This window comes from Zootoca vivipara, chromosome 9 (assembly GCF_965207765.1).
Source record: "Zootoca vivipara chromosome 9, rZooViv2.hap1.1, whole genome shotgun sequence".
In the NCBI taxonomy this organism is placed as follows: domain Eukaryota; kingdom Metazoa; phylum Chordata; class Lepidosauria; order Squamata; family Lacertidae; genus Zootoca; species Zootoca vivipara.
In genome coordinates, this window is record NC_142592.1 from 22,759,901 (window position 1) to 22,771,971 (window position 12,071).

At 40.0% G+C, this 12,071-nt stretch overlaps 2 protein-coding genes across 30 annotated transcripts in view; one reads left to right on the top strand and one right to left on the bottom strand.

The window, feature by feature from the left end:
* PPHLN1 (periphilin 1) overlaps window positions 1-1,896 on the top strand; it is a 29,044-nt gene extending 27,148 nt beyond the window's left edge. For all 26 annotated transcript variants that reach the window (XM_088677024.1, XM_088677035.1, XM_088677042.1 and 23 more), the window contains one exon: window positions 1,177-1,896. In XM_088677024.1, the coding sequence (XP_088533150.1) occupies window positions 1,177-1,368 (192 nt within the window). In that variant the 3' untranslated portion in view covers window positions 1,369-1,896. The remainder of the gene's footprint in view (window positions 1-1,176) is intronic.
* Window positions 1,897-2,981: 1,085 nt separating this feature from the next.
* PRICKLE1 (prickle planar cell polarity protein 1) overlaps window positions 2,982-12,071 on the bottom strand; it is a 67,256-nt gene continuing 58,166 nt past the window's right edge. For all 4 annotated transcript variants that reach the window (XM_035126537.3, XM_035126538.3, XM_060279604.2 and 1 more), the window contains exons 2-8: window positions 10,851-11,037; window positions 9,773-9,886; window positions 7,981-8,118; window positions 7,456-7,659; window positions 6,956-7,142; window positions 5,529-6,386; window positions 2,982-4,827 (exon numbers count right to left, since the gene is read on the bottom strand). In XM_035126537.3, the coding sequence (XP_034982428.1) occupies window positions 3,983-4,827; window positions 5,529-6,386; window positions 6,956-7,142; window positions 7,456-7,659; window positions 7,981-8,118; window positions 9,773-9,886; window positions 10,851-10,970 (2,466 nt within the window). In that variant the 5' untranslated portion in view covers window positions 10,971-11,037 and the 3' untranslated portion in view covers window positions 2,982-3,982. The remainder of the gene's footprint in view (window positions 4,828-5,528; window positions 6,387-6,955; window positions 7,143-7,455; window positions 7,660-7,980; window positions 8,119-9,772; window positions 9,887-10,850; window positions 11,038-12,071) is intronic.

The window sequence follows — 12,071 nt, forward strand, 5'->3', positions numbered from 1 at the left end:
TAACTTGTACTATCGGTCTTTATAGATGTTTGAAAGTTGGACTTGCACTTAAAAAGACTAGTCAGCACAACAGGTTCTTGAATCTGAAATCACCTTCCATTCAGCTTGCAGTTTCTGCAGAACTGTGTTCTTTTTATTTATTTTTAACCAGGTCAAATAAATTCAACTGCTGTACTAAATACATGCAGATTGCATGCATTCCCATTTCACATATTCAAATTCTGTTGTATGCCTCAATAGTAAGCAGGTGGGATAGTTGAGATGTTGTGTTTCTGGAAATGGGCAAGTAGTGAATCAGACAGGATGAAGGCCAATAAACAAACTAAATCCTGACCACCCAGCGTTTGATTGCGAGTTTATCTGGCCAGGAAGATGTATTTGCATTCCTTCTGATCAAGTTTGCAGCCTGGGTGCTGAGATGCAACTTGTCACAGGAGGCCTAAGCAGCTTCTGTGCCATGGACTTAATCGGCTGCTCCTGGGTAGAGGTTCATATTAAACTATTGCAATGTGTTGTACATCATGACTTCTACAAGTTTGGAAACTTGTTAGTTCAAAATACGGTTGCAGGGTTGCAGACTGGAAACAGCTATAGGAAATCTCTCACCAGTTCAGATCTCTTCAGTGGTTGCTGGTCTCTTTCTCCGTGCAACTTATCAGTATTTGCCTTTTTTTGCTGGGCCCTAGGTAGCTAGATGAAGATTATTCTCCCACCAAACTATGACACTCTTTGGGAGCCCCTTTCTGTCTTCAGAAGTTAAGCTGCTGGTAGTAACCAGAGGAGGTGGCTCAGCGAAGTCCTCAAAGTGGCCTGATGCTGACACCTAGTTGTTTTTTTAAGGCTAGATGTTAGGCTTTTGTTTTCTCAGGTCTTTGAAAATTACAAATCGATCTCTTGGGTTTTAGTCTGATGCTGCGATTTTCTGTATGTAATGGGAAAATACTTTATCATTGAGTTGTACTGTTTGAGAGAAGATCTTTGGGGAAACTCCAGCCATTACTCCTACCTTAGGGGAAAGGGCACAGAATGACAGCTGCCAGTTTTTGGAAATTGAGATAAAGTTCTGTACTTTTCTGTAGAAAGTCTGTTGTACCAGTTAGCCTACTGTTCTTTAGTGGAGGATACATTAATATTGCTTTATTTCATGAATTATTTTTTTAAAAAAATCATTTCTAGGTGTACAGACAGGATTGCGAAACCTTTGGTGCTGTAGTGAAAATGCTGATTGAAAAAGACCCTGCGTTAGAAAAACCCATCCAGTTTTCCTTGAGACAGAATTTGCACGAGATTGGTGAGAGATGTATTGAAGAACTTAAGCACTTCATTGCAGAATACGACACCGTCAGGCACGAATTTGAAGAGCCGTAAGATCAACTTGGGATTGTCCATATGTAAATTGGAAACTATTTAAAAAAGATTTCCCATCAGCATCTGCACACTTGACAGCAGAATTCTTCCTTCGTAGTAGTCTATTTTATTATTGTTAACCTTTAAGTAAATTCCTGAAGGCAGCGAAAACATATTTGAGGTATTGTTATGGTCATTTATGAATTTCAGTGCGGATGTACATTCCATGTATGCAGTATATACATTAGAACAGGCACCCCCAAACTGCGGCCCTCCAGATGTTTTGGACTACAATTCCCATCTTCCCCGACCACTGGTCTGTTAGCTAGGGATTATGGGAGTTGTAGGCCAAAACATCTGGAGGGCCGCAGTTTGGGGGTGCCTGCATTAGAATATGCTTAACGAAGTAACATGCCCCATTACCCAAGCTGGCTACATACAGCAGTAATGGTGGAGTAAATTTACATATGTGTTTAGGGTAGTTTTTTGTTATGTTGTAAAACTAAACTAAGCCTTTTGTAAACTGAAATTAAATGAAATACTTCTGAATAAGTTTTGACAATTTGCATTTTTTTAAAAAAATTATTTAATCCTAAAAGGAATGGAAGAAAAGGTATGCTGTTCCCCTTCCAGTGTTTTCATTTGTGTACATAAAAGCATAGTATGTGTGTGTGTGTGTGTATACACACACACACACACACACACACACACACTAAAATGAGGTAATTGGAGGTAGCATAATCACTCTAGAAGTGGTATTGTACTGACAAAAGTCTTAACTATTTCCAAAAGTATCAATGATGCTTAATATGTGTATTTCTCCCCTCCACCGATAAGGGAGAGTGTGAACATGTGTTACCTTGCTCATAGCTTTCACCTGCGATATGGGATTAAGTAAACTACCTCAAAGGATTCACCAGTGTGACACAAGTGTGGATGGCATCACATTAGGATCAATTAAGTCATAATCTGCCTGAGTATCTCCAAAGTGGACAACATAATACCGTGTTTCTCATATTATAAGACATGTCTTATATTTATTTTTTCCTCAAAAAAACACACTATGGCTTATTTTCAAGGGATTTTTTTCCTCCTCCTCCTGCTGCGGCCAGCATTGCTGCTGCGCCTATCACTATGTCTTATTTTCAGGGTATGGCTTATATTCCTTGAATGCTTAAAAATCCTGCTATGTCTTATTTTATGGGTATGTCTTAAAATATGAGAAACAGGGTAGTTGTCCACATAATCAGTATAGGCAGGTTGAGCATATGCTTATGAATTATGACATGGTTGTGGTGGATCAACAGCAAATAACACATTGCAAATGCTAAGACACAGACTCTCCTTGGGTATTGGACAATGAGCTGAAGGATGTCAATGCCTTTCGTAGGAAGCACATATGCATTCTCTCTCTCTCTCTCTCTCTCTCTCTCTCACACACACACACACACACTCTTCCTTTGACAGCATAGGGACCATGTTTACTGCCTGTGGGGTAGCTTGGTTGGTAGAAAGTGGGACTCTATAGCCCAGCTATCAAGCAGCTTTCAACACTACCGTGTAGCTGATTTATTTTTCAACTACTTCTATACAACATGTGGCATTTCACCTGGTCAGAAATCATATGGAAACAGTGAAAATGAAGTGTTTTGTTGTAATGTTGCTTTACACTTAGTTGTCTTAACCCATAAATAATTCCTTTAATATTACGTACCATAGCTTAAACAGTATTTACATAGCTCCTACCATGCAAAACAGAGCTTTTCCGTCAAAAATTAAACATTTCACTACTATAAACTTATGAACATTTAACAAACCCCCTGCCTGACTCAAACTGCTGTTAAACCCTCAAACAAAACTAATGGTATTTTAAACAAATGTCTTGCAATTCAGGGATATAAAAATAGTCTGTTAAATCTCAACTTTACAATATGTACATTATTTGCACTGTTAAGTTACAAATACAGATTTAGCTATGAAATACTACATTATAAATATCAGATGGCTCTAATTTTTTGCTTATATGCTACATTTGGAATTTGGGGCAGTGTTTCAAATATACAGGATTCTCAGACTTATTTTCACAAAAGTTTAATATAAGCAGACTCACTGACTTAATGCAATTAACTTCATAAGTAGGGGCTGTAGCTTACACCATATTTTTAAGGGCAAGCAACATCATATATTTAAATTAATTTACTTGAGGGTCACTCAGATACAATGCAAAGCAAATAGAATTATTAGTCAATCTGATATGCCTTTTGCCCTGTACAGAAACAACATTCTCGCTTAGCATCAAAATGGCTGGGCTACAGTAATATCTATAGGATGAATAGGGTTGCACACTATAATTGAGATACTGTGTCTTAGCTAGGCAACAGAAGTAGCAGGCAAGGTCTAAACCTAAGATACTGACTGGCATTCTTGCTGGTAAGGCCCTCTAAAACCACATGAGAACAGTATTATAAACTCTTTCAATTTATTTTTCTACCACTCCCTCCTGATTCAACTGATTACTGATTGCAAGACCTTTATAGAGAACATGGACAAGAGACTGCCCCGTTACAGGTTACACAAGTTGTTTTAACCATTTATGTACATAACATTTGAAGAACAGTGAAGAAACAGTTCAAAATTAAGAAATTATACAGTTTTTGCCTTTGGGAGGTTTTCTCTTTTTAGATTTGGTTACCCTCTGTCCAAACTGAGAACTGGGGAGTTCAGCAGTTGGGCTGGAAAGGATATCTGTATAGTAGGGGTATCTGACTGGTCGGGGCTGTGGAATGGGCTGTCCTAAGAAGTACCCTTCTTCTTCAGAATCGGACGAGGAGGATGAAGACGAGCACCAAGAGTCTTCCTCCTCTCCAAAAAATCCAAGAAACTGGTCCCTCTGGTTGCTCATTGTGTAGTCGGAGGCAATATGAGTATATTGGCTGTATGGGTTTGGAGTGTATGCTCGAACGGCATGACCTTTATTCTGAACAAACTTGTCATAATCCTGAGGAGAATAAAAATTAAGTCTTTCCTTTGGTGGAGATTTTCTTTCTGCAACCAAGTGAAGCGCATTATCGGACCTAGACTTCCGACTCCTCCTGCGGCGATGTTGGTGCCTCTTCCCAGGGTCTTCAAACTTATAAACACGCCTACGAGTCCTTTCACTCATAGGAGGCTGGCGGATTTCGAGATTCTCGTAACTTCCATTGTCAATGACATCATCTGAAAACTTGACTTGCTGAGGTCTAGTCTGCGATTTGGATCTTCTCAGTACTGGCACGTGCATTGGCTTTTCCTCTGGCAGTGTTTTGCCTTGGCATAATTCAGAACTTAAACTTTTTAAAGACTCTGTACTCCTATGAAGCATTGAGGAGTTCAGAGTGCCCATGTTGCTCATTTTCTCACAATCCTCTACTTCCAGCTCTGGGAAGGTTTGTAAGGAATACAAGGAAGGTCTTGGTTTGACTTCTCCATCCACTGAAGCACCTAAGAGGAATACATTATAATGAAGTATGTTTAACGAATCCACCGCCATTATTTCCCACAGTTCAGATGCAAATGTTTATACATTTCCAGCTCTTGCTAAATTACTCAAGTGTGGATTATGAAAGATAGCGAAATATGAACGGTTGGTTTAATCTGACTCCTGTGGCAGTTTATAACTTCAATCCTACAAAAAGCTCAACAACTTCAATCCTTAAAAAAATGTTAACAACTTTGGTCAGCCCTCACGGCCCTTCACTTCATCAAATCTGGCCCTCTTTGAAAAGTTTGGACACCACTGCCCTATAGTTAGTAGAAATTGTATGCCCTTATCTCCCCTACCCCGTTTCCCCTTTGTCAGGCTCAGCTAAGTCAAAAGGGAGGAGGAAAACAGCAGCGGAAACTTATATGCAGTGTTCAGCTGGCTAGTAATGGAGAGAGAAGAAACCTGTATTAAAGACTCGTCTCTCATAAAGTCCCTCTTCCGTAATCTTAAATTCCCAAGCCTCGATATGGGTGGTATCTGCACAACGAGCACAAGAGAGAGAGAAAGAAAGAAAGAAAGCCTTGCACAGAGCATACCTCTTGCAGGCTGCTAGTAAGAAGCAAATCTGTCAGGATGAATGCTAACTATAGATTAGGCATCATTAGTGCTGTCCAAATGAAGTGCAAGTCACAATATTACATTCTCTTGATCCTCTTACCTGTGATATTAGATAAAGCCAGGGAATCCATTGAATCCCGAACACACTGCTCTTGTTTCAGGTTTGACAATCGCTCCAGCGAATCATCATACCATTGCTTTTGGTCATGTTTGTATCTAGTTGCGGCATGTTCCATGTCCAACTCTTGGATTTTCCTGCTGCTGGCAGGGCCTGGGTGGCTACCATATGCAGAGTCGCCTAGGCCATCTTGGGACTGTGCCCAGTACATATTTGACTGGTATTTCTTGCTCGCTAGGCTCTGACTATTTTTCTTCATCTCTGATCTGCCTTTCACCATGCTCTCGCAAATCCACTGCTCGTTTGATCTAACGTCTGCTTCCACTGGCTGCTGAAAAAGGCCTTTGTCGCCAAACTTGAGGAGCAGCTGAGTCATGTAGTCTTCATGCTCAGCCCATTCTTCTGGATCATCAGGCATTTCCTCCCGCCTTCCTTTCCAGAGGTCTTCATCAACAAAGCCTACTCCTTGCCTTGAAAGACTTAGGTCATCCAGTTTCCGTGAGAGTGTATCATCAGCAGTGCTGGAAAGGCCAGGGAATTTGTAGTTCAGGGCTGGGGACAAGAGGAGAGACTGCCTGCACTGATCTGCTGACCGGCTGCTTTTCCCCATGCGAACACTTCTCCTGGAGTCTCTCGAGCGGGCAGACTGGAAAGCGGAGTCGGAAGAGTCCGAAGCATGAACATCCTCTCCCAGGCTGCATGACTTGGAACAATAAATCTGTCCTTGCTTGGGAAGGAAAGGGCAGCCAAGTAAGGAAACTTTGCAGTGAGCGCAAGAAAAACATGTTTCTGTGGCATGCCAATGTTGTCCATCGTAAGTCATCTGAGCGTGGTCAACCCCTGTTAAGAAAAGGAGTAGTTGAGTTTGTGTGTGTGTCTGCGAGAAGCATGCTGGTGTCAATTAAAAAAGAAAAAAATCGGAGCCACACTGAAGACTAACAGATCTGTTGCAACAAAGCTTTTTGTGGCACCAGAACCCACTTCACAACGGGATGGATGAAAAGTTTTCACTTGGCGGTATACCAGTTTTCAGAACTAGCTGTTCTTTGCTAATTTAACACAGCTGAAGTAATAAAAGAAACTCATACTTCAAATTAAATCAAATTGAAATTGCCGGCAGACTAGTTTAGCAAACATGCTGGAGCCTTTCATAGAGTATGGTGACTTTGAGGTCATCATTCTGAGATTGCTACTAAATGTTTATTTTTTTAACTTAACAGACACAAACTTGGGCGATTAAGCCCTGCCCCCCCAAAAAAACAAAACCCTAGGTGCCAGCTGTCCCCCCCCCAAACAGGCAACATTTTTATCATTCATTTTCAGAGACCCCTTCACCTACAGATTAGAAACTTGAGCTTCTAGCTTAGTTTGTAGTGTACCCACTTTTTCCTGTGTTAACATACACTTACCTATGTGTTCCCCACAAGTCTCACAATACTCTGCGTAGAGGGACTCAAAGCAGCCGCAACAGAATGGGCGCCCATCCTTCATAATGTATCTCTGTCCTCCAAGGATGGTTTCACACTCAAGGCAACAAAAGTGTTTCATGTGCCAGTGGCGACCTTCCGCTTCTGTGCATTCATCAGCAAAAATAATCTAGGAGGGAAGAAATAGTTTAGGCAAAGATGTGGATAGCACAGTTGCAGCCACTATATTTAACAATATTTTTTTTTTTTTGCAAGGAACTTTTCTTCAATTTACTGGAGAAGTTAATGTGTAAAAAGTCAAGAGAATCTCAGGGTGGTATTCAATGTGTTTATTTCAATGGGTCTTAGTCCTGAGCAAAAGTTAGTAGAATACTACCCTCATGTTTTCAGTTGTCTTCAGGAAGCTAGCTGCTTAACTGAGCAAAGAACACAATTCTCATTTCGACCTCCGGCTTTTAAGTGTTATGGGAATGTGGTATTACCTCATCACATGCCGAGCAACGCGGCTTGAGTAGTTCAGCATGGTGCCTTCCACAATGAATTTTTCCATCTTGGTAGAAATAGATTAAGTCAACAAGTAGTTCATTGCATGTGAAACACACAAAGCAGGATGGATGCCAGCAGACTCCAGGCCCAGCTCTTGAGGCAAATACTGCAACTTCACCTCCACTGATCTTTGTACCACACTGAAAATAAAATACAAATGAACAGGCAAGTTCAAATTAGTTTTCCATTGTATGAATGTTGAATCTTCACCATACTTTATAGCCTAATTCCATCCTGCTTTTTTCCAATTAACATAATTAACTGTTTATTCTAGTTCAATATTTACTTGCTATTTCCATTTTAACAGAGCTGAACCGCATACCTTTTATGCAGCCTTATTAAATTTGTACAGTTTTCAAGCTTTAGTCCATTAACTTTGGTTCTTATGTAGATTTAAATATCCATAGTTGAGCTTCACACAGGTCCAACACTATTTTTAATTTGGGTAATAAGAACATTACCTGCTCACAAAGTGCATGCATCACTCCCCTTGAGAGCAACTTAACCGTGCCTCGTCCCAGAGCTTCCTTCTTTCGTTGTGAACTAAATATTTGAAGTTCCTTCTTCTCTTCTTCACTTAGAGACTGACAGTATCTCACCTTCACCAAAAGGAAAGCATAAGAACTTTAAAATCTATGCTAGTTATATTGGAAAGAAATGCACTTTTACACACACACACACACACACACACACACACACACACACATGCCTGTCCTTCCTCAGAAATCTATCTCAGAAGTGACTATGTCCATCAAAATGGAAGACAGCTGAAAACAGATTCCTTCTGAAATTTTCACTCCTGTTCAATGATTCAGGTCTTTGGTAATGGGAACTGGTACAGTGACATGAGACAACCATCACAAGATGTGAGTGCAGTTCTACCCTATATGCAGACATTGCTTTTTGGAGATATTGTAACTTGTAAAACTAAATAACCTTATACCAGGCATCCCCAAACTGTGGCCCTCCAGATGTTTTGGCCTACAACTCCCATGATCCCTAGCTAACAGGACCAGTGGTCGGGGAAGATGGGAACTGTAGTCCAAAACATCTGGAGGGCCGAAGTTTGGGGATGCCTGGTATAAGGCTATTTAGTTTTACAAGTTACAATATGCTTTAAGCAGAGTTCCTTCCAGGTTTTTCTTTTCTTTAGACCATAACAGTGAAGTAAAGGGATGGAATAGATTATAACCTGATTAGGTATATACCTTGTATGAGCCTCAGGCTTGTGTAATTTAGGACTGTTTGGGAAAACATTACTTATATCAGCACGGTTAACACAATACACTCGATGGATACACCACTGAGACTTAGCAAACAGTACTTGCCCCAAGTCTTGACAGTAGCTTCTTGTCTAGAACCTTTAATGAGATACTACAGACCCAACCTGCCCAGCCCAAACCTCTACTGCATCCAGCACCTACACTCACTGTATTAACATAACAGTTAGATATCATTAAGCAAGTACTTTTCAAAGGAAAAAGCTGAGAAGTTTGGTTACTTACATCCAAAGACATTTGCATTCAGTGTATAAGAGAGCTACTCGCCCCAGAGAACCTCTCCTCCTATGTTTCTGTGCGAGTTGGCCTTCCTAGTGTACTCCTTTTCAGGTCATTCTGCTGTGTCTCTGCATCTTTGCAGCAGGAATGACAATTACAACAGATCCAGAGATACAGCAGTATTTACCTGTTCTCAGAGTAGTTCGCTGGCACACCAGAGCAGGTAAACATGCAAATACACAGAAGGTAGATTCCTCTGTAGAGGGGAATCTCGTGATCTCTTGCAACACACTTTTATTTACTAAAGCTATACAACATTATCTGGTGACGGGCTTTTGACAAAGTTAAAATATCATAAGCCACAGAGTAAAGCAACCAGCACATACTAACAGCCAGCAAGATTATAAAATGCCAAATGCATTTCAAAAGCCTAGGGTGTTTTATTTAATAGCCTGGTGCCGAAAAGATAGCAATACTTGTGCCAGGTAATCTTCCCATAAATTCAAGTGTCACCTACACCCCTAACAGAGGAAGAAGCAGAAATGTAGACATAAGGGTGTGGGAGCTGGAGGAAGGCACTTCAGGTAGCTATGTCTCAAGTCATTCAAAGTATCAGTGCCCTGAGTTGGCCTTGGAAGTGAACAAGAAGTGGAACCCTTAACACAAAATAAGATACTATGCAAATAAACTCTACAGTCAAAATGATGACAGCTATATTCTGTACCAGCTGAAACATCTACTTGACCATATCTACCTCATTATCGTGGGGTGGTAGCTGATATAGAAGCTGCTTGATTCGGTGTTTCTCCCCAGGACTGTTAACATAAGGGATCTTCTCCTCAGACAAGCAAGCAAAGTAGAGCTGTACCTGAACAGAGACCAGAATATACATAATGACCCATGCACTCAGTCTTATCTACTGCTGTTATCTTAGGGTTTTGTTGCTTTTTAACAAAAGACACTAGGATTTTCTTCTTTAGATGTTTGGCAAGGTTTGCATTCCTCTTGCTAAGAAGAGCAGGTGAGCCAACTCTGCAAAGCTGGATTGCCTCAGATAGCCAGCACCCAGCTGTTGAATTGCTGTTTTGGAATGCTATTTGCAGTGACATTTAGGGGTGCCATAAATTATGCACATCTAATTTCCACATCCTTCAAGGATTGTCAGCAAGTCTGTTAAAATTCCACATTTTCTTTCTGCATTTTATCACCCAACGTGTGAAGATAGCCAGAAAAAATAACAGTTATAATTGACAGGCTTTAATCTTACAGGTTAAATAAAGAAACAAACAAACAAACAAACATTGTTTTGTAAATTAATTCTTTCCATGTGAACTTTGCTAGAAACTGTTGAATTTTTATCTTTGGAGAAGGTTGGAAGAAACTCCATTTCCCATCTGATAAAAATGGAAATCCACTAAGAATTTGTCCTTTTTCTCAGTGTAGGTCTCAAAAAATAAAATTATTCCACCAAAAGTTTATTTTGCTCTATGGGTAATATTGTTTTTTAAGTTAAGATTAACAAAACTACTGACAAATCCCCAATATAAAATAAGGTCTTTTGCATCATCTACACAGTTAAGGTTAAGGAGTTCAAAGTTTGATTATCATTTCCTGCAGAAAATAATGAGAATAGTGCTGCCTAAGTGAGGGGAAATTGGGTTAATCTTTTGCTTTTGGACCACTGACTATGCATGTCAGCGTAGAAGGACACTTAAAGGTCAAAGATATTAAGTCTGACAAATAACTTGCTGTAGAAAATGTTTTAAATCAAATTAACAAACAAAAGAACTGCCTCTGTTTGTAAGCTTGAAATGAATAGTTTCTGCTCTTACCTGTTCAGGTCTAAGACCTGGAGGAACCCATGCATATTCTTCTAGGGCACAACCAGAGTCATCATCAGATGTCGAGCTTCGCTGGAAGCCAAATGTCAGGTTGCCCCCCTTTGGCTCCATTTCTAAAACACACACAGTCAGTGGGGAAGTGTCAGGATACTCAGTCGCAGTTCATCAATTAAGAGCTCTGAAAACAAGTTGGAAAGTCAAATGTTACAACAAAACATCTTGGTTGCCGTTTTCAAAACAAAGAAATGTCAAACTTGCTGGTGTGCATATATATTACGTGATAACAGCCCAAGGGGGTTAAAAACAAACAAACCTGTTTTTCAAATAAACAGTTGAGGTTTTTTAATTGTGTCTCTCTAAAAATTTAAAGCCCAAACCCACAAAAACTCTACAGACTGAGCAGTGGTATAATGGAGAAAATGCTTCTATAATCTATATACCTGGAATATAAATAAAGATACAGAATTAGCAAATGGGGAGGAAAAAATGTCAAGGAGAAATGTATGATGTGGTTGTGTCATCATAAACGATCCCAAGGCAATTCTTACATATACTCTGGGGCATTTTAGATGCTTGTAAGCAGCATCTCATGCTCAGTGGCATAATGATAAATATTGAAGTGCAGAAGCACATTGTGCTTCACTGAACTGCTTACTTCTGGCTGCATGATTTCAACTTGTAAAATGCACCAGACGAGACACAACTTTTAGCTTTTCATCAGAAACACAAGCACACTATTGGAAAGAAGTGTCACTATTTAAACCACTAAAATGAACTTCCCAAAGCAAAAATATGCTTTGGGGTTCTATGGTGGTAGTGATAGCTACTTACAAAAAAACTACTTTTGTAACTACTTACAAAAAAGTTACAGACTGCAATTCTTTAATAATCATGCTGAGTTAGACCCTGAAATATGTGTCAATATACCGGACCCCAAGCTAATTTGAAAAACACAGGGCTGTATTAAACTAGTTAGTCCCACTAGCAGAAGCCCACACAAAGACTTCCCCTTGCCCCTTCCAAAATTGGCTTAGTTGGGGTTGGGAGAACTCCTAAAACAGGGCACAGGCAGGCAAGCAGACGGGAAAGGCTGTGTTGAGTAAGCTTGTTTGCCTTAGCACAATGTTGAATTCCTCTCATACACGAATTTTGAGATCAATAAGAACCATCACTAACTACTTATAAATAGGGTTATCACTGTGGAAGGTGACT